Here is a 27,674-nt window from a genome sequence, read left to right as displayed (position 1 = left end):
TGAATAAATAAATAAATGAGTAATGATAATATTATTAGTATATGAATGTATATAATAATGAATATTAGTAGATAGCAAGACGCCCATGTGTAGATGTAACCAATGATAAAGTTGGTTGTGAAGAACTGATAATAAATATAATGATTTCCCTAGTGCATTAGTTACCACGTCAGATCTTACATGAGAGTAGTACATTATGAAAGATGACGGACAGTATTTTTTACTTAGCGGTTCGACTATTCTAAAGTAAATACACCAGTTAATTAGTCAACCGGCCCGACAATACAAATAATAGCCATATGACAAATGACCCCGGATACTTCACAGTGATTTACCTAACAAAATAGCTATTTGGCAGAATTAATACAGTTTAGATATATGCGTTTAACTTGTATTTAGGACAATACCTGGCAACTTCGAATTTTTTTTTCACGTCACCCGACCAAGCGAAGTTCGTTATTGTTCGTAGAGGCGGCAGAGTGGATAGGATCAAATAAAACTAGTAAATATATTACAGTAGACTCTAGTAATAACGTACTAGAGCGTCTGAACCCCGATATCTATGAATTTTCACTTCTTTTATTTCTAGCATATAGAGTTTGAAATTAGTTGACGCCTCAAGATTTAGCGAATCTTGAGTACTGGGAGCGACTAGTAACATTTGGCGGACAACTTACTAGTACAAAATCTAGTTTTTTTTATTAGGCAATTCTCTGTTAGCATTTCTTCTGTTTTATCGACTTTAGTCTAGTTTCCCATACTTTTCCTCGAAACTCTTCTTAGTTTCTGAAGGGTCGGATATTTTTTACTTTATTTTAGAAATTTTAAATTAGAGACCACGCCATCCTTCCGGTAGTGCCGGAGTCTCCGAGATCTCAGTCGGATTACAGCGAGGAGGGGGATTTCCCTAAAGCTTTTGTCTGTATGAAAAAAACCCTTGAGGGCACAGAGTTACTGTTGCTTTGGAGATACTTATTTTTGGCTACACATTTTATTAAGCCAACCATTTTCGGCATATAAAAGCACATTTGGCTGTGGATTGTTGTATGTTGAAATTCGACCACTCATCTTTGTAGTTTTAGTGTCCTAACTTATTCCTTTGGCGCCGCATTTTTTTCTTTCTCTTTCTTATCTATTCCTCTACTCTCTTCAATTTTTTTCTTATTTTAACCTCCCCCCCCAGTTTTGAACTTTACAAATATCGACCATGTAATATATAGCTTTTGAACCTAAATTACCAGCTGAGACACTGTGAGACACGATTCGTAGAGGTATTCATTGGTGTGAGGTGTAAAGCGAACGTTTTCCACCATATTGACAGACTGTAGTAGGGAGCGATGGACCGATCTATGATTAAATTTTCTTGCGTTTCCTTCTATCATTATTCGTGTAGAATCTCTGGTCAAATTATTAATTTTCCCACATTTGTTTTCCACTGGTAACTCTGAATATAAAGCTTGTTGTAGTTGTTTGGGCCCAAAAATAGTATCAATATTTTTTTATCGCATTTATATCTACATTTTTTTTACGTGCCTGCCTTGCACATTGAATGTGTACTATATTAATTAAAATACCTGAAAATATGAACTCCATTTTTATGCGCGGGAAATTAGTTCATTTGAATATGTACGACATATCGGCTTTATAATGTAATGTGTTGCAACCGCAAAATTCGATTTGTCACGGTTAATAAGTTAAAAGATTGAATAATTGTTGAATATATGTATATGTCGAGATATGAATATGAATATGTATTGAATATGAATATAATATTGAAGTAAAATATATAATGTTGAATAGAGTAAATGAATATAAGTGAAGAGGATCTTAGTACCTTACCCCAAACGGTTCTTGGTTGCCACGGTGGTGAAATATCCGATAAATGTAAAGAGTAACTATTGAAAGTACCGGCGCATGCTGTATATTCTCGTCAATCTCTGTGATATTCATTAATAACCTACGTAAGCACTAACATCATTTGTACTAGCCGCATGTATTATGGGTTTAAGGCAGGTCTCCGTAACTTCAATTTACTACCAAATCTATCCCCAGACCAGTAAACTGAAATCCTATTATAAAATTACATTTAATGCCGCGAGATTTAATTGAGAAATTCTTGTTTCTAGTTTTTTTTTTTTTTTCGAGTTGTGCGAATGTACCGTTGAATGTGATTATTATTTAATGATAAAAAGTGATAGTGATTTAAACGTGGTCAAGGAACCAGTAAAGTAATAGAAATGACCAGAGAAGTGAAATAATCGCCATAATAGTAGAGACGACGCTTGGTCCTTGTAATCTAAAAGTGGGAGAAACATATTAATAAGTATGGTAAGGACGGGGCAGATGGACGGTGGGGGCAGACGGACAGGAGTTAAGAAATATAGTAATAGGAAATATGCTAACCTGGCAACAGTGAGTTGAGTCGTGTGTGGTGTTTGGTGATAGTTCGTGCTTCACATCGCAGGAGTAGGATTCACTGAATATCGTATGTGTACAGCGCTATTGCGAAGAAATTGGCACAATTACGCGGAGGCAAGTGTCCCAAAACGTGATTTCTAAAAACTCGACTTCAGGAATTAAATATTTGACAAGAAAGGAAAATTGCTAAACATTCGCGGGAGGAGCAGCAGACAATAGATGATAGTCACACGCACCACTAGAGTAAATGAATGTTGCGTGCTATATATTGAGTAGGGTCAGAAATATTTGAAACCAATGTGTGTGCGGGGCAGACGGACACGCAATTAGCGGGGCAAACGGACAGTGACCTAAATGGTTAGAAAAACAATATTTTTTGTGTATGTATATTACTTAAGAGGTTTCTTATTAGTAGATACTACCATTTCTTCCAAAGATGGTACGTTATCGATCTCGTACAACACATAGATGCAAATAGGAAAATGAGTCCATAGCCGCTGCTGTTAGAGCCGTACGTGAAGACAAGATGCCTCTGTCAACTACAGCGACAACTTTCAATGTCCCTCGTAATACAGTACGACGAGCGTTATGTCATCGCACATAATCCGAAAGTTTGGAAATCATACATCATTCTCAGCACAGCAGAAAATGAATTAGAAAAGCATCTATCTACTTGCCTTGGACGAAATAGGATTTGGGCTAACTCTACGCGAATTACGAAAGTTGTCGTACAACTTTGCTGTTGAGAACACATACAAAAACATATTCAATAATGATGCAAAAATGGCTGGTAAAGATTGGGAGCATGGTTTCATACGTCACAAAGCACTTCTAGCGCAGTCATTGTCCTATGCTACAGCTAGAAGTTTAACTCGTGGAAACGATATCTCGATGGAGAAGACTGGGTAATGTGTACATGTTTTTTTCTGGTTCCATGTGAAATTCGATCCAAATGGTCGTGATGCATACTTTGTACGCATTCATTGTAACAGTGTTAGTGGTTTATAAACTGTAACTGTAACTGTCCGTTTGCCCCACCCCATGGGGCATATGGACATCTTGCACCCTTGTATACTAATTGTTCAGTATATCATTGACTAATTGACAAACTGATTTCTTTCTTATACTTTTACTTTGTACAAAACTTACTGGTTTGTAAGAAATATCTTGAGTTCTCTTCGATCATTCGTATTCATACAAGCAACAGAAAACTGCTTAGCATGTCCGTTTGCCCCGTCTTTACCATATACCTATAAACATAATATCTGTTTTTTACATTCGGGCCTGAACGGAGCCGGTTCCGGAACTGGTTTTTCGGATCCAGCTCTGGAACCGGTTTTTCGGATCCAGCCCTGGAACCGGTTTTTCGGATCCAGGTATGGAACCGGTTTTTCGGATCCAGGTATGGAACCGGTTTTTCGGATCCAGGTATGGAACCGGTTCTTAGGATCCAAATCTAGAACCGGTTCTGAAAACCGGATCTCCAAGAACCGGTTTCGCTGGAACAGAAACTTTGTGACTATCCCTATGCTAAACCCGAGGTGCTGGCAGGCTGTGAACAATGTGCTAGGTGAAATGGTGGAAGCGACAGGCAGGCGCCCAGGCGGCGGCCGCTTGTCTCATTTGGCTAAACAGCCACTGGTGGACCAATTTTTTTTCTGGGGGCACAAGCGGGTTTGAACGGGGATGGCACAAGCGCAAGGTCCTCTTTGCAGTGTTTTGAAGGTGAACTTTGTGCCTCCTTTTCGAGTCTTTGGGGGATTTCGGATCCAGGTCTGGAACCGGTTCCAAAGATCCGGTTTTGGAACTGGGTTTTCAGATCCAGATCTAAAACTGGTTCTAAGATCCGGTTCTGGAACCGGGTTTTCGGATCCAGAACCGGTTCTGAAAACCAGATCTCCGAGAACCGGTTTCGCCGGAACCGGAACTTTGTGGCCATCCCTAGTTACAACCTACTATTGTGTGTATACGCAAATTAAAGCAAAATGAAATGTTTAGACCCCCAAAAAGGGTGATTTGATATTTTGTGCGATATGAACGCTCATTGCTAACTACGAGATAGGACTCGAAAATTCACTCATAAATCCTCATATATGAGAAAGGACTCATTTGAATCTTAATATAAAGGTTTTTTTCTTTCATCCTCCAGTTATTATGTTTTTTTTTTTTTTTCTTTTTCGCTTTCTGCTGATAGCGTCATTCTTCACTAGTGCTGCTGTTGATGTGATAAGACAGTGAGTCACAACTAAAGGAAAGAAACGAGCTTGAGAACCTTGACTGGACTAGACATTCATCCTATTTTATTTTACGTCACAACAACGAATTTCCAGTTGATTTGTGAACAAAACGCCTCCTAGAGTATGACATCATTCCTTAATATTTTGACCCCCTTCCGCTCAAAAACATAAAACTTACTTTGTTGTATATTATGGTATACCTACTAAAAGAGTAACTATTCCCAAAATTTCAGATTTTTTTTTATCTAGGCCCATTGGAGATATTGGACAGTGAAATGTGCTAAATTGGCATAATTCCCCAATTTTACGATTTTTTTCAGGCCTTTGGGAACAGGTACAGGTCTGCAAATTTTTGAGTATAAACTTATGACCCCCACCTACATGCACACACAAATTCAGACCTGTACGTCAGTTGCTTCCTCTTCCCAAACATATCTTCATTGTCCAAAATTGTTGCTACTATAGGCCCTGATTTCATCCCTTTTAAGTGATTTTAGACAAAAATGTTAAGAGATCAAAATTTTATCTCTGCACAAGTTGGAGACGTCCAGCAATTTTCAATTTGGCAGGACAAATACATGCTGAGATATTCAAAACAACGTAAACGCTTAAAATCGGGAAGACGCAAAATGGCGGCAGCCGCTGTCTAGCCATGCGATGTCGAGAAAAATAATTAATTGTGTTCTGAAATACTCCTTAAATAGGATAATCATTCATGAAAAAATTAGATATTTTGGAGATGATCGAGCGGCACATGCTTGATCACTTAGAATGGATTGACCCCAGTATAAAAAAATAAGTGTTGTACCCCTGAATTACGACGACTTGCTTGTCAATTCGATCACATGTTCTCGTCTACTGTTTCGCTCTACTGTGATGAGATGTATTAAGATATAAATACTTTGAAAGTTTTCACATAGATAACACTATTAATTGCAGTATTTTTTTGTGTGTTTGTTTCGTATTTTATATAGTTTTACATTCTTTCTATATACAGCGTTTTCGAACTGCCAATGGAATGGGTGTAAAACCAATAAAACACGTTTCAAATACTCAATACTAAATCTCAATTAGCACATGTACTACTGCTGTAGATTAAATATATATAATTTATCGAGAAATTACTTTTTAGTCTGTTCGTAGACATTTTATAGGTTCTGATGTTGCAAGAAAAAACTTGTAATATTAAGAGCGCTGAAAAAAATATCCTAGCAAAATTATTGACAAAAAAACATTTTTTGTACAGTAAATTCTCGATTATTATTATTATTATTATTATTATTATTATTATTATTATTATTATTATTATTATTATTATTATTATTATTTGCAACAATGAATTACGGCATTGAAAGAAAATTTACAACGGTAAAACTTCAATTACAAATAAAGAAGTTTTTTTTTTAAATATAAACAAAGCAAGCAGCGATATCATGTGTACACTACATAAAGATTTTTTTTTTTTTTTTTTTTATGGCGAGATATTTTCCCAATTATTATTGAAAGCAGAAGCAGTAGTTGAATTATACCAGTTCCGATTTTAGTAGAGAGCTTAGAGCAGAGAGGAGATATATTCTTGCGACGCTTAGTCGATTGCAGAAAGGCGTTTCTTGGTATATGGAAGTGTTTTCATTCTATGACGATCAACATTAAAACCGGAACTGGTTAATTTCTGCCACTTCCAGTTTTATCAATGTTAAGAACGAAAGTGGTTGATTTCTTCCATTTTCGATTGTAGCAGAGCTTTGCGACTGGAGATGAAATATTTTCTTGGAACACTTTTTCGATTGCAGTAAACTGCTTCTCGATATTTGGTACCATTTTAACTTATGACGATCAACGTTAAAATGGAACTGTATCGTTTTTGCAATATATAGAGCAATATTGAAACTAGAAGTTATAGTGGATTTCAACCACTTGCGATTGGAGTAGGGAGTTGTGGATGGAAATGGAATGTATTCTTGGAGCGCTTAACCGGTTGCAGAAATTTTCATCTCTTTATCTATAACTGTTTTTGCTCTATAGCGATCAATGTTAAAACCGGAAATTGTTAATTTCTACCACTTCTTCTTATTTGAATTATTGGGTCCGAAACCGAACTGAGTTCCTATCGTTTGAGCCTCTATATTCTGATCAAATTTCGTGATGATTGATCAAGTAGTTCAAGATGTTTTTGTCTCTTGGACGGACATGGGTATAAAAGAGTTTTGGTTAAACCAAACTCAGTAAAATTTGACCAATTTGTGTGTCCGTGAGAAAATAAACTAAGAAACTTGTAGGCACAAAAAATTGAGTTTAATTCGGAATGTCAGTGGAATTCGCTTATCTGCGATTGTCTCGTCACCCAATTCCGCGAATAATCGGAAGTTTACTGTATTAAATCAGTAGAAAGCGTTTCTTCGATTTTAAACAGCAATCCACCAAAGGGTGTGATGTCATAATTAACTTATTGATGTACCACTCAAGAATTAGAATCGTGAAAATACTTGTTTTATGAAAATTCGACAGTGTAAATATTACCTAACAACCTTAATCATTAAAGACAAATGTTCTCAATAAAGTTTTTTCTTAAAGTTCTGGTTATAAACTAAAAAACAGTTATTCTCTGTTTTGGAAGTGCAGATAAACTTTTGGTGCTAGAAGTCCGTGGATTGATTTCAGATGAAGTGAGTTTGTGCTGGGCAACATCATGTCAGTGAGTTTTCTCGTAATTCTTCCACATTGTCATTTCGCCAACTTTTCCATAATTATAAAATCTCATTAAACATCTATCCCCTTATCATACAAGGAATATTCGTAGAACGTGAAACTGAAATAATGAAAGTGTATATGATTCCGTATAATCTAGCGATGGGAAGTAAACTGTTGGCTTGGTCTGTGTGCTTCCTACTATTGCTCGTCCTCTCTTCTGTCTGCATCTCAATTCGTATGCAATTTGTGAGTGTGGCACAGTTCCAAAAAAGAGGGAGAGAGAGAGAAAGTGACGTGCTTCCTCTTTGAGTCGATCCGCGCTTCAACTGCCAAGTCCGTCGGCATATCCATCAGTGACAATTTTGTTTTCAGACCATGAAGAAACATGCCACAATTCATACAAAACGTGATATTAACATCCCTGGCTACAACGTGGTTCCTTGTTGCTGTTCATTGACCTTTTACTTATACTGTGTTCTTCTTCCTTTGAACGAGAGCTTACAATGTGTTACCAACACATTTTGGGCTAGCAGGCAATAAATCATTGCGGGTCTTAATAGGCCTTGTCATTTTACAAGCACTTGTAGCTGTCATTGAAACCCAGTCTTTCTATTTACTGTATACTTATTAATTACAACTTCTTGAAAGCAAGAAAGGTATTTCCACCTATGCAGCACTGCACTCTAGTGGACAAACAGTGAACCTCATTAAAAACGTGTATTTTGGCGCACTTCCCCTCCCTGTCCAAAAGAATCCGTTGTTTCGGAAGCGGAGAAACTGTTTTTTTTTTTTTTTTTTCCTTTATGTTAGCGGGAGGGCTGGCATAGCAGGTAGCAGGTAGCAAGCAAGACGTCCCAGAAAGTTGCACACTGTTCAACTCCTTGCAAGATGGAAAAAAAATGTTTTATGACCCTTTCAAGACTATGTGTACATGGTGGAATATGATAGGGTTTCAAGATTTTTTTATGACAGCTACAAGTTCTTCTAACGTGGCAACCCCCTTTTAGTATTTAAAACTAGTAATGCATCGTTACCACTGATTGAGTCTCAGATTCTGCCGAATTTCCAGGTGTAAGCTTGTTTTTATGAATAACTAAAAAGGTCCGATGTTCATGTATATATGCTGTAAATTTTAAGTTACGGTAGATGTTCGGAAATGACAAGTCTGCATACTTGAAAAGTACAAGATATTATCAAATATTATTGAAAATATCCGTAAGTAACCATGTTGTATAGAGGAGGTCATATTGAACACATTTAAAATGTATTTGTAAAACGTGTTGAACATTTATTACCATTTTGAGGAACACATTGCCAAAAGATGGAAGTTTTTCGCTGTATACAATGTTTGAAGATTACGTCCCGTAGATGGGCACCACTTTGATGAGAATATTCTTGGCCCTAACAGTCGTGTTCAGCATAGTTTGGCGAAGGGTTTTCGCAGGGCTGCTATCTTCCTTCGGATACTGTCCTTCAGTTCATTGGTAGTAGTGGTCTTTGTGATGTGCATCTCCTTTAGGTAACCTCACTGGAAATAGTCCGTTGGAGTTATATCGCGGGATTGGGGTGGCCAATAGATATCACCAAATCTGGAGATGAGGCGTCCTGGGAAGTGTCATCACTTTTGCTCATTAGCCAACCACAGAATGTGGTTCGTTGAACCTCATCTTGTTCGAACAATTTATTTACCACCTGTAACTTGTATGGATACAATTGTAAGTCATTTTTAAGAGTTTACCGCATACTGACTGGTGCGTGGAATATGTACTTAGCGACACAGGTCCATGACATTCGACACAAGTTCAATGTTTATTGCACGACGCGACAATCGAGGTCTCCCAGGGATCCTTTTTCTGTTCGCTTTTGCGGTGACACGGAAGTTGTGAACTGCACGCAGTATGACCTTTCAGGATAGTGCTACCCAGTTCTTAAAATGTTTGAAACGCCTTTGTGCTTGATGGTGCTTCCACTAGTGAAGAACACCGCCACGACGTACGAAATTTCAACGGCGGTCCACTTCACGATGATTCTCTGCAACAATGAAAAAACGTATCAGGAACTTCCTGTTATGCAATGTGAAAAACATGCATGACTTACTCAGAATATAAATACTGAAATCTGAGTATAAATATCCACGAAATAGGGTCATTTGCCCAAGTGTCTATTTCCTCAAGTTTCTAAAGCCACATTGCCACGTTAAATGAATCTTGTAGCTGTCATTTAAAAAAATGCAACCCGATCTTTCTATTTACTCTTTAAATCTTACAACTTCTTGAAAGCAAGATTTCTCCACCTATGCAGCACTGTACTCTAATGGACAAACAGTGAACCTCCTCATTAAGAACGTGTATTTTGGCGCACTTCCCCTCCCTGTCCAAAAGAATCCGTTGTTTTCGGAAGCGGCGAAACTGGTTTTTCTTTTATGTCAGCGGGAGGGCGATAGCAGGTAGCAAGCAAGACGTCCCAGAAAGTTGCGCATCGTTCAACTCCTTGCAAGATGGAAAAAACGTTTTATGACCCTTGCAAGATTGTGTGTACATGGTGAAATATGGTAGGGTTTCAATTTTTTTTTTTTTTTTTTTGTTTTTATGACAGCTACAAGTTCTTCTAACGTGGCAATGTGGTTTAAACCAGAGTCATTCCTACAGTGGTTATCTTTCTTCTTAATCTGATGATCATCAACCGAAACAGAAGGGACACCTGCTGCATTCTTAGCAAATATCAGAAAGGGAATGGGTGATATTTCGCTGCAGGCTATTATGAAATATCTCCCAAAGACAAGGTTGCAGAGTGTCAGATAAAATTGTGTTGTTTTTAAAAATGTGGTAAACTAAGTATAGTTGTTTCAGTGTTTAAAAACGGAGTTATGAGTGAAATAACAACATAGTTTTCACATTGACATACAGGTTTACTAATATACACTACGCGTATGGCTACTTGAGAATGCGTTAACCCCCGCATGGAACGCGGTCAAGCTGGCTACTCGGTAATTTTACTTTCACCAGAGTAATGAATCATACTGTGAGCCAGTCAGGGTTTCCGGCAGGCCCGTAGCCAGCCCAGAAACTTAGGGGGGGCGGCTGGAGTTAGGGGGGGCCGATCCAACCATATGATAGTTCATCACCATATTATAGTTCTTTTGCAAGCCTACTGTAAAATTTTTAGAGGGCCAGCCAAAATTTAGGGGGGGCCTAGACCCCCTGGATACGGGCCTGGTTTCCGGGTCTTTTTGCCAGGTCCAGGTCTATAATAGCAGAGTTCCAATACTCTGCACAAAGCATCTTCCAAGCAGCTGTTTCTTTCTAAAATCCCCCTTGCCTGGTAACACGTTTTTCCTTTTTGTCCGTCCTTTAGACATCTTTTAAACAGCAGGCGATCTATTGTTCCGAAACGCACGAAATACGCTCGAGCTGAAGTTTTCTCCGCTTTTTTATTGCTTTCGCGTTTGTGATTAGCCATCCACATTTAAATACATAGTCAGCATATTCCAAGCGAACGCATGAGCAATAAATACGCTTTGCAAACGCTACCAAATAGCCGGGTACTACATTACGAATCTATTCATAATTCAATTTGGCCCAAAATGACACATAATCCTTTTTAACTATGACTGATTCAATTCTACAATGCAGTTTTAAATTAACCACGCAGCATATCAGAACATTGAAATAATAAATAATATGCATAATTTTTACGTACGTTAAATATTATTTGTATTATATTTCAATTTAGATTTATTAATTGTAACTAACATCCTTTCTTGTAACTTCAGTAAGGTTCATACTTGCGCTTCGTGCTCGCATATCACTAGCGTCCAATCTAGATAAACCAAAAGTTGCAGGTTAACAATAACAAAGGAATTTAGTATAATTTTTCAAAATTAAGTTTATTTCAAATACTACTTCCAGACTGAAACAATACACGGATCCAACATGTTTTGCAAACCCCTTCCGTATATGTATGTTATCTACATTTCTTCCTTGCTTCTCGGTTGAAATTCCTTTAGTAACAGTAAATCAGGGGCGTATCTAAGGGAAGTTGATGGGGGCTGTAACCCATTGCATTGAACTTTCATGTACTACTTAAATAGAATGGATTTCAGGCTTAAATTTTGGAAAAGTGACTATCTTAATGTGTGGAAGATGGTTATTTTTATAGGCATTACATTACATCGCTTCCAAATGTTTAGAAAAGGCTACAGTATATACTTATCCAGGGAAACGAATTAAAGGGATATTTTAACCGAACCGTGAAGGAAATGTAGAGACGATTACTTCAAGCACCACACTATAACTGCATTGGACAGGAGACCTGGATGAGATCCCCGATTGTATTTTATACATTTCCGAAGTTTTCCAGAGTGGTGTATTGTATTGCATAGTGTACCCCAAGAACTTTTTAAAGGGGGAGGTAAGATAAGATTCCAAATATTTTATCATTTTTAAATAAAGAAGGAAAATACAAGTTTACTTATTTTAGTTAAATAAACAAATAATGTCTAGACGGAATATCGGGATTTGATATTTGGAACCTGAATATCAAGGAGTGGAAGAAACATATGAAGAGTACACGGGAAGAACGATGAAAGTCAATTTTCCCATGTAAAACCGTTTTTTAAAAAAATTGTATCTCAGAAATGTAAAAATATGACTTTCATCGTTCGTCCCACGTACTCTTCATATTTATGTGGGGTGGGGTGCTGACTGCCACGGGTGCTGACTGCCACAGCCAATTAATGGTGCTGATTGCCACGACTGGCTCTGATTGCCAATATCAAGGTGCTGACTGCCACGATGGCGTGCTGACTGCCACGAGCCTGAGAGAAAATTGCTAGACGTAACATTACCGGACGCCAAGAAGCATGAAAGAAACTAGATGATCCTTAGGATCGTGTTGTTCAGACCAACACCTAACAAAGGTAAACAGGTCTCTGTATGTACACTCATGTCCAAAATTATTGTCACATGATTATAAATATGTTATTCTAGTAATATAATTTGATAAATTCGCCCGGTATTTCTTATAATGTTAGTATGTGTATAATCGGCAAAGACAAGTATGTGGTAAATTTCATGTCAAAAGAGCAGTAAATAAGAACAATAAAACGAAAATAAAATTTTCTTGTCCATTTAGTTAAATTTTATTTTACTCATTATGATTTTCGTATTTATAATTCTTTTCCTATGAAATTTATCACAAATATAAATTTCCTGATTATACACATAATATAAGTATTAAAAGTACTCTGCAAAATTATCAAATTATATTCTTACAAGAAGATAGTTATAGATATGCGACAATAATTTTGGACATGAGTGTACTTTCAGTTTTGTCAGGGAGCGGTGCGTATAAAATTAGTACGATTTATGTATTCTCAATTGAACGTCCTATGTCAGCATGAACTGTGTACAGCTGTGCAAATTGTTTCGAGCAGCTCTTGAAAGTTCCATCAAAAAAGCACTGCTGGCTGTACCTCACAAGGGAAGTTCAGGAAAAAGCACTCGCCTGCAGAGAAACTAAGCATGCCATTTGAAGTCCCAATTCATGCTGATTATAACAAGCTAATAAAATTCCTGTACGGTTGAGAATGGTTCGAGATATTCAACTTGGAAGTTTATATGAGAAAATGAGGATATACACATTTATACGCGTTAAGTACGACGTAATTAGTAACGAATATTGACATACGAATTGAAAGCTATCGGAAGTAACAGAAAAAAGTGTTTCGCAATAACTAACGGGTTTGTTAGATACAATTAGTCATTACATTGTTCACAGTTATCATAGGTTGTAGATAAAAATTGATCATTGTTGTTCTTCTGTTTTATGAAGAAAGACGCAGGCAAAATACTCCCTTGCACCATGAACATTTTATGTGTGCAATTGTGTTGCATCCGTCAAGAGAACAGTTCGCAGGACCAAAGCAAAAAGCAAATTCGACAAGTGATTCAAAAGTTATAGGCCTATAATTTGTTCGTAACCTGTCTTGCAGAACGCAAACTGAAACAATCCAATGTATCGCGGTGATCGGAAGTGATTCGTATGGACACGAACTTTATTTGATTGTTTCGTTGGTACATTATAACGTCCAGATGAAGAAGATTCATACTATGTACACATCTCCTTACATAATCTTTGATTGATCGGAATCAAAACACATCAAATGGTTGCACAAATCGTGTGCAATTCTTTGGTATCTTCTCAACCATTAGGTCTTTGCCATCCGTCATGCAACTTGTAATAGACAAATTGTTTGTGAATGGACCCCAGTGATCAAGCAATAGCAAGTTCAAACCATCAGGCTTCGTCATGGGTGAGAATACTTAACGCATTGAAACGTGCATCCACTCATTTTCTCATATAAATTTCCAAGCTGAATATCTGTTCGAGGAGTTTTATTACCTGTTGTAATCAGCATGAATCGGTCCTTCAAATGACATGCTTATTTCTCTGCAGGCGAGTGCTTCTCTCAAACTTCCCTTGTCAGCTGGCTTCAGACCATCATATCCATTAAATAATACAATAAAACAATTAATATAAACAATGAAATGTGCAAATTGTACATATTACAGAAAAGACAATCCCTTTATAAACATCCAAGTGTATGTCGTTCCACTTAGTGAGCAACTTTGTAACTTATAGGATGCCACATAGATTTGCTGTAATGATTACTAAATTAATCCCTACTAAATTAATTAATAATCATAAATTTAGTATGAGGGATTAATTCCTCTCTTTCCAAATACAGTTTCTCCCAGGCTCGTGGCAGTCAGCACGCCGTCGTGGCAGTCAGCACCTTTATATTTGCAATCAGTGACAGTCGTGGCAGTCAGCACCAATAATTGGCTGTGGCAGTCAGCACCCGTGGCAGTCAGCACCTATCCTTATGTGGAGAGGGGGAGTTAGGAAGAGAAGTGAACATGCACTTTACGAAACACAATAGGAAGATATTATTATTATCATAGTTATTACATATCCTTTCCCATCGAATATTTCTGCCTAAGCCTATGTAGTATTTATATTCAAATTTAACTTCTCCCAATTACGCTCAAAGGCTATGGGAGACATTAATGAATGAAAGAATTTATGATAATGCAAGATACGTTAACAATATTCCCAAGGGCGACCATCCCCAAGAGGTTTGCTTACCACAAAATATAACTTGCACTTGCCGGGATTAAACAGCCCTGATCAGAAGTGAGCTACTTTATGCACCACAAGTATTGCTTGGAAACAAGATTTGGGGTATCTGATTTAGAAAAGATGTACATTGTTATTGTTTTTTCTTTATTGTTTAGAAATCTACAGGTAGGTTTTAGGGCGCAACCTTGAATTGTACCATAATGATGCTGTTAAGAATGGAAAAAAAAATTCCCGAAATTGAATAAAAGTTAGTCTGCATAGCAAGTTATCATGGTTTAATCAAAAACAATTCCTGTCTCATCTATCACTTTTGGAAGGCGAGAATTGTAATTTTTCGAGGGTGTTGCATCTAGGATAAACTGGGAATCTCAGTGAAGATATGAAATTATTAGAACTCAAAACTTTAAAGTTTTAAATTTCACAGGTTGCAAAGGAAATTGTTCCTCATAATATAAAACATCTCGTCACGTTCTGGCAGAATTTATTAGACAAATCAATGCTATTGCAAGTGTCCCTCACACTTTATCTAGGCTTGGGACTAGCTATTTTCTATGTGATACAGAAAACAGGCGATTTAAAAGTTGCAGGAACTACAATTACAAGATTTGCAAGCTATTTCCTTTGTCAAATAAATTACGTACATGTGAAACAGTTCTTAAAAAATTCACGGTTTACTCTAGTTTCTAATAAATTATTTGCACGTGAAGCAGTCCTAAAAATTTTTCACTAGTTTACTGTAGTTTCTAATAAATTATATACATGTGAAGCGGTCCTCAAGAAATTTCACGGGTTTTACATTAATTTTCGAATGTAAGCCATCTTTTTCAGGAACTTCCTAATATCTCTGTCAACTTCATATTCTGCGCACGTCTTTCTAATATTCTCATCTCATTTGACATGTTTTGTCTTCCCCTTCTTTCCTTCTCTCCTCTTCTCAATTTGAGGTTGGAGACTTAAAATTTGGTGTTTGTCTTTCTCATTTAAACTAATTTGAGATGTGTTCAAGCGTTTTCTGATATTTTAGTAAAAAGAGAAAGAAAAGTGGTGAGGAAAAAAGGTAGGGACTGCAATTATAATAAGATGTCACCCTATACGTATTTTTTATATGTGGCTTAGAAGGATAGAAAAAAGGTGAGGATCATAATTACAATAAGATGTTCATAATTTTGGGATCCCTGAAGATTAGAGGCAGAAAACTTGGTATTTGAACTGAAATTCGGTACTCTATAGGTTCATGGGATTTGAGTCCGTAGGCCGATCGAACGCGGGTTTGGGGGCGAAGTCCCCTGGTACTTGAAATGTTCTGTGTATCTCGGCATTCAGGACGGTTAGTATTTGAACTGAAAGTCGGCATGCTTGTAGGTTTATAAGGTGTGAGGCAGTTGCTGAACAAATGCAAGAGTCTGAGGGCGAAGCACCCAGCTAGTCGAAGTATTACAACTATTAGGATCACGTAGTGATAATTTATTTTTTACCTAAAGAAGTATGATCTAGGAGCTGATGAGCGAATCACTTCCACTCTTTTATATAGATAGTGGTATTACCCAACATAATGTCGAGAGAGAATTTTCGAGATGACACCGAACTCTTCCAATAAACACGTTTTTAAAGACAACACTTTCACGCCTTCTTTTCAAGACGAAACAGCCTTAAATCTCATCTCTTGTCTAACACTATTTTTAATCTTTATTGTACTCTACGCATAAAACATTTTGTTTCAAACAATGGAAAATTTAATATAATTTCCATCAATACAGCTTATTTAAATTATACTGTACATAACCTAAAAAATTAATGTGATTTATTGAAGAATTCGTACATACGGTGTAAAAGGACAGTTTGTTTTAAATACAATATTATCTGTGACTAATTATTCCCTTTTTCGTTAGTCTTTTAAGCAATGAAAGAAATCCAGTTTGTATCTTGAATTGCTCAGATACAGTGTTTTAACTTTATAATATGATACTGACAAGTAAACCTTACGTTTGGGTGAATCGAGTTGCTAACTGAGACATATATGAGAAAGTAGTACTAAATTTGGTCAGTATTTCAGTGAAGTTATAGGTGCGAAGCTCCAAGGGTTTAGGAGATATAGCTACCAGAACATCACATGGAAGTACAGAATAGTCTTCATACAGTTGGAAGTAAAAGCTCTATAAGACCTCTTGTAACGACAAAAAGTGAATAAAAAATATATGGGTACATATTAGGACTAGGTGGAAGTCATATAGTAAGGGTATACCTGACAGCGGCCATCTTGAAAGCCGCCATTTTGAATTAAGGTTAAGTTTTTAAAATAGGAATATGGTCATGTGATACATGATTTAAGGCGCAAATTTAATCAGAAGAACAATGGTGACGTTAATTTTGATTTACGCGCAATTGGTAAAAAGTTATAGGGAAATTAAATATTGTTGCAGCATATGTATTAGTCTTTTACCCCACCTTGTAAATTTTGTGTTAATGATAATAATTAAATAAAAAGCAGGTGGATAAATATTAGGTCTATGGTAAGAGTTGCCTTGATGGCGGCCATCTTCAAATCCGCCATTTTGAATCAGACAAAAGGTTTAAACAAAACGCCTAACATTGACACCTTATTAATAGCAATTATTTCCATAACTCCAACGGTATAACCATTTTTGCTTTATCATTAACCAGCACAAAATTAAATGGATCGCCCCTTACGACTACTGCTTTGACGGAAATGTTAACGACAAATGTGTCAAGTATAACTCGATTGCCTTTGTCAGGTGTGCTCACTGTGAGCAGAGCATTTGTGCAAGTCATGCACTCTTTTCTGAACTACATATTGATTGTACTAATTGAGGATTTTTCTGGAAGAAAGACCCAAGGTCAATTATGACTCAATTCCACTTTGGTCATTTTTCCTTAAATTAGCAACTTGTTTACGCGATAACAAATGCTGGTTAATGATAAAGCAAAAATTCTTATACCGTTGGATTTATGGTAAAATTTGCTATTAATAAGGTGTCAATGTTATGCGTTTTGTTTAAAACTTTTGTCTGATTCAAAATATCGGATTTGAAGATGGCCGCCAGCAAAGCAACTCTTACCATAGACCTAACATTTATCTACCTGCTTTTTATTTATTATCATTAACACTAAATTTACAAGGTGGGGTAAAGGACTAATACATATGCTGCAACAATACTTAATTTCCCTGTAACTTTTTACCAATTGCGCGTAAATCAAAATTAACGTCACCATTGCTCTTCTGATTAAATTTGCGCCTTAAATCATGTATCACATGACCCTATTCCTATTTTAAAAACTTAACCTTAATTCAAAATGGCGGCTTTCAAGATGGCCGCCGTCAGGTATACCCTTACTATATGACTTCCACCTAGTCCTAATATGTACCCATATATTTTTTATTCATCTTTTGTCGTTCCAAGAGGTCTTACAGAGCTTTTACCTCCAACTGTATGAAGACTATTCTGTACTTCCATGTGATGTTCTGGTAGCTGTATCTCCTAAACCCCTGGAGCTTCGCACCTATAACTTCACTGAAATACTGACCACAATTAGTACTACTTTCTCATATGTGTCTCAGTCAGCAACTCGATTCACCCAAACGTAAGGTTTACTTGTGAGAACGTAATAACTGCTAGGATTGAGTCCTAAATTGCAAGCGCATGTACATACTTCAGGAATATTCAGATCATCTTTGACACAAATGATTCATGAAAACATTCAATCTTATTAATAAAAAATCATAGTATTTTTTTATCTAACTTGTGGTAACCTTGCGTATATTTTATCATATATGAAAATCTCAACCTCCCGTTTTGGCCATTAGTCAAGATTTTAGTGCCTGTCATGAATTTTCAGTTCATGATCAATAGCAAGATAAGCTAGTTCAGCAAATGTCCAACATTTTAGCGGTTGGGCAAAACATACTTGAGCAACTGACCGGATCCCATATCCACAGTATTCAAAGTAGAAACATGTCCCAACAATATGATCCATCCTGTATATTGTAACACCATATTCGGTTTATCGAATTCCATTATTGACATTTTCTGTAGACTAGAGACTACCATTGATATTCTTTACAACGCTTCTTGAAAAACCCTGTTTCGCCTAATTTACTTTTCGAGGTGAATACTTCAATAAATAGATTTCGGGTCGAGTTCACCACATCCCTTACCGAAAGAATATTGTACCAAAGTCGTATAGAGGAACGGATGTTTATTAATTTTATCGTCTAACGCCATTTTGAACTGTCATATCTAACCGTCAGGATTTTTTCCGCTTCATGGACTTCTAAAAAGTTATTTACGGGAAAATTGAAAATATTACACACTGTCCTTTCCTGTCAAAAATTTTATAGATAGCCAAATCTAAATATATGCATAATGAAACTACATATCTGACCTGTTTTCAACGTAAGAACTGAGACGCACTAGACAAGTCATTTCCAGCTGGACGCTCTGTGACGTTATCGTGTGCTGCTCCCCTTCTTAGAAAGAAAAATAAACCGATAGTAAAGTTGTCGTTAATAAAAGCCATTCGTAACAGTCAAATAAGAATATCGATAGTTTTATAGATGCACTTGTCGTAGATGCATTACGATTAGTGGCTCAAATCTTTCTTTGAGTGGTAAAACCAATTTCATAAAATCTCGATGCTGAGAAAGAAATGGTAAACTCCAATCAGTAATCATTATATTTTGTTTTCAGTATTGCCGATTAGATACATGTCTAATGTAAATGAAATTTTTGAATGTATTTTTAGGTCCAGGACTTAGCTGTTCGGTGTATTCAGCGAAATGTTCGTAAATTTATGGCTGTGCGGGAATGGCCATGGTGGAGATTGCTTGTCAAAGTTACACCACTGCTCAATGTTCATCGGACGGAAGAAGAACTCCGGACAAAGACGGTAAGGAATTTCTTTTTTAGTTATTGCAAACAACATATATTTTTAATAGTGTTAGTACTTTGGAATTTGTTGCTTCTGAATTCAAATCTCATAACAGAGTATACCCCTAAGAGTTTGTTTCTCTTTTCCGAATCGTCTGGTATTTTCTTCTAAACTGTTATATTAAAAAATGGAAGAGAAAATAATTTGATTTCGTCTTTATAGTCGTAACCAAAATATTTGCAATTATTCGATCTGAAACGTAAAGTGGCTCGCTATACTAACAGTACTATCATTGCTGTTTGAGTATAATCTCAAGAGCAGTTATGTAGGTTGTTTTAAAACAACACCGACTACGTTTGGGAGGTGATTCCTGTCACCAAGATAAGACAAAAAAAGTATAGACCAACCTGGGTGCACAAATGCTTCCTTTCGGAGTTAATAGGCTGCCGAAAACGAAAAAAAATAATAACTTTAAAGGTCCGTAGCTCCAATACTATGAGACCTACCGTCACATAGTAACTAGTATGTGCTCTAGGGTTGGCTGGTTTAAACCTTGGTTTAAACGAGCTGTTGTTTTTTTAAACTGGTTTAAACAAAAAAAAAAAGGACGAAAAATGCTTTAAATCGTGTGAACTTCATGGTGATGTTTCCACATACACTATGTGATCAAAAGTATCCGGACACCTCCCAAAACATACGTTTTTGATATTAGGTGCATTATGCTGCCACCTACTTCCAGGTACTCATTATCAGCAACCTCAGTAGTCATTAGACATCATGAAAAAGCAGAATGGGGCGCTCCGCGGAACTCACGGACTTCAAACGTGGCCAGGTGATTAGGTGTCACTTGGGTCAGAAGTCTGTACGCGAGATTTCCACACTCCTAAACATCCCTAGGTCCACTGTGTCTGATGTGATAGTGATGTGGAAACGTGAAGGGACACGTACAGCACAAAGCGTACAGGCCGACCTCGTCTGTTGACTAACAGAGACCGCCGACATATGAAAAGGGTCGTAAAGTGTAATAGGCAGACATCTATCCAGACCATCACTGGAATTCCAAACTGCATCAGGATCCACTCCAAGTACTATGACAGTTAGGCGTGATTTGAGGAAACTTGGATTTCATGATCGAACAGCTGCTCATAAGCCACACATTACGTAGGTAAATGCCAAACGACGCCTCGCTTGGTGTAAGGAGCGTAAACATTGGACGATTGAACAGTGAGAAAACGTTGTGTGGAGTGATGAATCACGGTACACAATGTGGCGATCCGATGGCAGGGTGTGAGTATGGCGAATGCCCGGTGAACGTCTTCTGTCAGCGTGTATAGTGCCAACGGTAAAATTTGGATATGGTGGTGTTAAGGTGTGGTCGTGTTTTTCTTGGAAGGGGCTCGTACCCCTTGTTGTTTTGCGTGGCACTCTCACAGCGCAGGCCTACATTGATGTTTTAAACACCTTCTTGCTTCCCACTGTTGAAGAGCAATTCGGGGATGGCGGTTGTATCTTTCAACACGATCGAGCACCTGTTCATACTGCACGGCCTGTGGCGGAGTGGTTATACGACCATAACATCCCTCTAATGGACTGGCCTGCACAGAGTCCTACGGCCTGTGGCGGAGTGGTTATACGACCATAACATCCCTCTAATGGACTGGCCTGCACAGAGTCCTGACTTGAGTCCTATAGAACACCTTTGGGATGTTTTGGAACGCCGACTTCGTGCCAGGCCTCACCGACCTAAATCGATACCTCTCCTCAGTTCAGCACTCCGTGAAGAATGGGCTGTCATTCCCCAAGAAACCTTCCAGCACCTGATTGAAGTATGGCTGCGAGAGTGGAAGCTGTCATCAAGGCTAAGGGTGGGCCAACACCATATTGAATTCCAGCAGTACCGATGGAGGGCGTCACGAACTTGTAACTCATTTTCAGCCAGGTGTCCGAATACTAAATACATGAAAGTGCGTCGGGACCGTAATACAGCAAATTATGGATGCGTTAAAATATAAAATAATACTTTTGATAAAGTGGATAGTTTCAAATATCTAGGATCAATATCAACAGAGGAAAATCATATTCACGAAGAAATTAAATGTCAACTAAAAGCAGGGAATTCGTGTTATTATTCGTTTTAAAATCTCTTGTCGTCGCGAATTCTGCCGAGGAATTTGAAGCTTAAAATATACAAAACGGTAATCATGCCTGTTGTTCTGTATGGTTGCGAAACATGGTCACTTACTCTGAGGAAAGAACATAGACTGAAAGTATTTGAGAACAAGATCCTGAGACGAATATTCGGACCCAAGAGGAACGAGAATTGGGAATGGCGGAAACTTCATAACGAGGAACTACATAAGTTATATGGTTTACCCAACATTGTTAGGGTCGTCAAGTCTAGGAGGATTAGGTAGGCGGGTCATGTAGCTAGAATGGAAGAAAGTAGAAACGCTTTCAAAGTCTTGACTGGAAGACCAATCGGAAAACGACCATTAGGAAGACCTAGGCGCAGATGAGATGACAATATTAAGATGGACCTCGCAGAGATTGGAATACAAAGTAGAAACCAGGGTTGATGTGTTTAAAACAAGTGTTTAAAACAGTTTTAAAACGAGGGCTGTTATTTTATTCAGTTTGTTTTAAATGTTTTAAACAAATTGTTTTAAACGTGTTTTTTTCGATGCTGGTTGGACATGTTTAAAACAACTAAAATATCAGATTGAAGAAGCTAATTTTTAATTTTCTAACAAACAACCCATTCTCTGCAGGATTTGTGCATGGAGTAAATTACAAGCAGAGTTATATACTTATTATAACAGCAATTACTGGACGAAATTCTGCACATCAGTGTGCGTATAACTAAACCAACAGGAATTGAAGTGAAGTATTTGAACATTTCTTAATTTCCAACAATAACGGAGATTAAACACACTATACACTATTCTAAGATCCAAATTCACAAATTCAAAACTTGGGTATTTTTTGTTCACTATCGTTTCCATAATAATGAACAGTTCTCAGATCATAAGCTGGAAGAAAGATCTGACAAATACAACTCATACAAAAGAGCAGTGACTAGCCTACAAGGAACAAATGACATATTTTAACTAAACAATTTTCAAGATACATCTCTATCTGCAACATGGGTAGCTAATAATGATTAGTGTCTACGGCATAACAACACAATTAACTCTAGACATCCGCCAGGGATTTTAACAAAATGGTAGACTCTCACGTTTGGGGCTCTGGTGACCACCCTAATTATCACAGAGTCATGAGTTATACACCATTGGAAAGCTTATAGACCACAAATTCCAACGAGGTAACATTCGTGAAATTCCCGCCGTATTCGTAGAAAAAGAACAGACATAAACAATCATTAAAAATATGAAAATATTGACTTTGCGGGCCCTGGCAACCCTTGCAGTCACCCTACGCTGACAAAATGATGCTAATGTGTAGGCCACATACTTGTGACAACAATATAAGAAATGGTAGCCATTGCTACCATTGCGTAATGAATTCGTTTTATGTAGGAGTAAGAAATATTTAAACAAAATATGCGCAGAAAACATTCATTGAATTAGACATTCTCTCCCCTCCCCCACTATAGTACCACGTCCATATGCAAATCATTTGTGTTGCATACATCATGTATACGAACAAGAATTATGCTTCTAGACCACTTCAGTGAAATATATCTTGTGTTATATGGGACCGTCCCGAAAATAAATGTAATTAACCAAATTTGACCCATCCTCTTCCTCTATAAACAACAAGTACACTTACAGGTTACTATCATGTAGGGGACTACTTCATTGCTTCACATACCAATTTTTATGGATGTACCACAAAGGTTTTATGGATGTACCCGCCAAAACCTGATGAAAAAAATTTGATGAAAAAAAAAAACTTCATCCTCCCTCTCTCAGCCGTACATACGTACCCCCTATATACATAAAATGCAACTGACGGAAAGCTTCATCCCTCAAAAATACTTTGGTACCAAATCATCTTTCTAGCTTAATTAAGGACTGAGCTATTGATGTTTGTTGTAAAAATAAATATAATTTACGTCAAAAATCTTAAACTCCAAAAATTGGCTAACTTTGTCCCCTTCCTGCTACCCCATATAAGCAAGAAGTACAAATAGATGATATTACCATGTAGTGGCCTACTTCATTGCTTCACGTAACAATTTTTTTATTAATCCATCCCCCAAGAGGGGGAATGACCCCCAAAAAACTGTTGAAAAAACAAAAACACGATATTTACCCCCTTCCCATACACATAAAATGCACACCATCAAAGCTGCATCTTTCAGGAATAAATTGGTACCAAAACCATCTTCCAGCCTTAATTTGAGGTTTAAGACTCAGCCATTGAGGTTTAAAGCCCTGACACAGCAGTTGCGTCAATGGACGTTGAAAGATTAAGAATACAGACGACCAGTAGAACCTCTTTGTTTTAAACGTTTAAAACTTTTTAAACAAAAAAACATGTTTTAAACATAAAAATCGTTCTTTTTTTAAACGTTTTTTTTCCAACCCTGGTAGAAACTGGATGCAGTTAGCTAAGGATAGAAGTCAGTGGAGAGCTTTTGTGAACGCGGCCTTGAACCTCCGGGTTCCATAGGCCATACAGTTAGTTAGTTAGTTAGTCCGGAGACTTTTGATAACATAGTGTATCGAACAATCTGCATTGGTTTTATCTCCCTTTCACCTTTTAATCAAAGTGTCCCATGTTCAATTCTCGGTCAAACCACAACCCTTCTTTTAAGTGTAAACAAAGTAGTGATTCAGATGTCACTTTAAGCGAAAGTATTCTTCTTGATAACCTCGGTATTACGTAAGGATGTTAAGCCTAAACGTACGAAAAAAAAAATGTATTTCTGCTTGCCTGAATGCCTGTTGTTTTATAAAGAAGCAAATGTTGCTTCAATTTATTGATAGACATTTGCAAAATTCATCGACTGCCTACGTAGCTTCCAACATTAGCTTGGATTGGACTTTGTTTTAATTTTATTCAATGATATCTACATACTAACTTTGTAATTTAATACCTCAGTTTTAGCGTACTGATTATGATACGTTCACTTTAAAATTTTGCGTGGAAAGCAATAACGGATTTGCTGTGCATCTAAAGTAATAACAGGATTTTCCCAATTGCTAAAGCGGGAGTTCCCGATTTATATGCAGTTCTGTATAATGGTTTCACTTGTGCAACTGTTTATCTTTTTCTCCTGAAATGACTCCTTGACAATTATATTAATAAGTATGTAAAGATCAGTATAACTTTCATCAGTATTTCTATCAGGTGTTCTTCGTGAGTGAGTCGGTAGAATCATCGCATTTGTGGTCAAATTAGTCATGGTTTCGAGTACAAATGGAAGACAGTTTCTGTTGTGTGTTAGCCGGGAAGCTATTCGGATCCCGCTTTAAGCATATGCGACCCCTTCCAGCATAATCTTGTTGTTGCATAATAACACCAAGGCGAAACAAACTTATTTCTCTCCATATGTAATGTAAATACATAGAGCAAAGTATTTAAACCCAAAAACCCGTTTTTTTAAAAAAAATAAAAATAAAAACCGTGGTTTTTGCCAACCCTATCCAAATATCCATGCGTCAGAGTCCTGTGGTACTTCCGCAACAATTTTTATAGAGGTAGTTGGTAAGTACTTCAAGTTATATGCCCGTAGTCAAACTGTCTCTGCAAAGATTGCTGTGTGAGTACCTTAGGATTCTAAAACGTGTATTTTTGGATAGTGCACATATTAGTTCGTAAGTGAAGTCTTGACAACTCCGAAAGGAAGCATTTGTGCACCTATACTTGGTCTATACTTTTTGTCTTATCTTGATGTCAGGAATCACCTCCCAAACGTTATCGGTGTTGTTTTGAAACACCCTGTATATACACAAAACGCAATTCAAAGATTTAAAATCACAAATTAAATTACCACTTACAAAACAAAAACAATAATCCGAAAACAGGTACAGTGACGAGAAATTCCGTTGGTACGGAATCCGTTGTGTAGTTGAATTCGTATTTCGTTGTTAAAATGCTCTTCCTTCCTATCGTCGTTCGGAAATAAAAAAAAGTACCAAGATATAGATTTTTCAGACATTTATTTACTTATGTTATATATTTACGTTAATGTAAATTGTGTGAAGTTAACCTCTATACGGCATTACTTGATTTTTTATCGAAACTGTTCCATTCGCTGCTAATTCCTCTATTTATAATTTATACTTCTAAATGCGGCCATGACTATAACTAAAGAAACATTTCCGCTATATATCTTATTTATTTCCGTAACACTCTTTCATTCAAAGCAGGATGTTTCGATCATCGTAATTCTATTTCGTTTTCCATAATAATATAAGTAATCACAGCTCTCATCTTTATCTTTAATAGTAATAAAATAATGTGTAACTGTTTATCTGTCAGCAGCTTTTCAAAGGGTCACCTAAAGTCACCAACTTTGGCACACGGATAAATCTTCGCCAGAGCTAATTCTGTACGAAGCCTTTTTTTTTTCGAAATTTCGGCGCGGGGAGAATATCATGGAAGGCTCAAATGTATCCATACAGAAAATAATAAATACCTAGGACACGGGATAGTAGAGTCAAATTCGTAGTTTTCGGGGTCGAGGATATAAATAATAACACTCCCGACGTCGTTCAAGTCCAACTTTAGCCCCCATAGTCGTCGACGGGAAGAGCGTGTAAAGTAACATGTCCAAAATGATCAATATTAATGTCAGTTCCATTGTTTCCGATATCTCTGTGGGAATAATAACACTCTCAACTCCTTTTAAGTCCAGCTTTAGTCCCCGTCGTTATTTAGGTAGGAGGGGCGTAAAGAAGTGTCCAAAACTGATATCGGTGTCAAATTCATGATTTTCGGGGTCATTGAAATGAGTAGTAACACTCCTGGCGCCATTCAAGTCCAACTTTAGTCCTCATTGTCATGGGAGTTAGAGGCATGAAAAATACGTTCAAAGAGACCGATATTAAAGTCAAATTCATTTTTCATGGTCGAGGAGACGGAGAGTAACACTCCCGATGCAGTTCAAGTCCAGCTTTACCTCCTATCGTTATGAAGGGAGCATTGAAAATAACATGTTCAAAATGACCGATATTAATATCGAATCCAGAGTTTTCGGTATTTATTTCATTCATATTAAAAGTCATATTTCACTCATGATTATTTATTTCACTTATCTTCATTGATTGTTTTACCTTCAAATATGCTTTATTGAATAAACTGTATCCTCCTCATGTGGAGAACGGATATTTCAGCTAGTAGTATTAATAAATCAACTATCACGATATTCTCCATTATATCAGCTTTGCCTGTTATATAGTATAACGAAAAATAAACTAATCGTAGAGCAAAGCAAACCAATTTATTATTAAACTAATAGCTTGTGACGGTTTTACCAATTAACCACTTTGCTTCATCAAACACTATGACTTACTTGACAATTAACGGAAGGTTAAATACTAAGAAACAGCTAAAGTCTTTTTGTAATCTGATGTGTGTGTGTGTGTGTGTGTGTGTGTGTGTGAGAGAGAGAGAGAGAGAGAGCGCTAGAGCTAGATTCCTTTTAGTGTGAAAGTACCCAAGATATTGGAGAAAAAAGGAGAACGGTTAGGGTGGAATAAGAAAGAGAATGAAGACATAAACAAACAAACAAACAAACAAAACATGTAGGTGATGTGTATGTTGGAAGACGAGAAGAAAATATTGAGTTCTACTGGCCGTGATTATGTCACCATTTTAGAACATGCGCAATGTGCATCCTATGGTCTATATAATGTTTCTGGGCAATTATGTCATATGTCAGAATGATAACACGTCAATTCACACTGTGGCATTGTTTGAGGAACGTTGTGATGAAGTTGAATATTTCCCCCGGCCCGCCCAATCCCTGAACCTGAACACAATGTAACATCTTGGTCCGTTTCAGTCACGAATCCATCGCAGATTTTCACCTTTATTCTCTCTCACGAACTTAACAATGCATCGCAAGCGGAATGGTGCAATATTCACTTGCTTCCATTCCGTGTTCCATCTGAGATGTTTTGTGGGAGAAAGTTGATCCAACACCATATTAATAACTTTTTCAGGCGTTTCAGTTATCTATACATATTTTCTGTGGACGTATTGATCTTCTAGCTCCTTTCGAAACTATATGGCCCATTATTTTTTCTTTAGGATCACTAGCGGATCGTGATCCACATATTGAGAATCACTGTTCTAAGACTGACTGGTGCGTGGTCTTGAGATAAT

At 37.1% G+C, this 27,674-nt stretch overlaps 1 protein-coding gene across 4 annotated transcripts in view; it reads left to right on the top strand.

The window, feature by feature from the left end:
* Mhcl (Myosin heavy chain-like) overlaps window positions 1–27,674 on the top strand; it is a 545,621-nt gene that overhangs the window by 324,911 nt on the left and 193,036 nt on the right. For all 4 annotated transcript variants that reach the window (XM_081768806.1, XM_081768805.1, XM_081768807.1 and 1 more), the window contains one exon: window positions 19,251–19,394. In XM_081768806.1, coding sequence (XP_081624932.1) covers window positions 19,251–19,394 — 144 coding nt within the window. The remainder of the gene's footprint in view (window positions 1–19,250; window positions 19,395–27,674) is intronic.

Source organism: Thermobia domestica, chromosome 8 (assembly GCF_964235325.1).
Source record: "Thermobia domestica chromosome 8, izTheDome1.hap1.1, whole genome shotgun sequence".
In the NCBI taxonomy this organism is placed as follows: Eukaryota; Metazoa; Arthropoda; class Insecta; order Zygentoma; family Lepismatidae; genus Thermobia; species Thermobia domestica.
The sequence above is the reverse complement of the archived record's forward strand: the minus strand, read 5'-3'. Positions and strand labels throughout refer to the sequence as shown.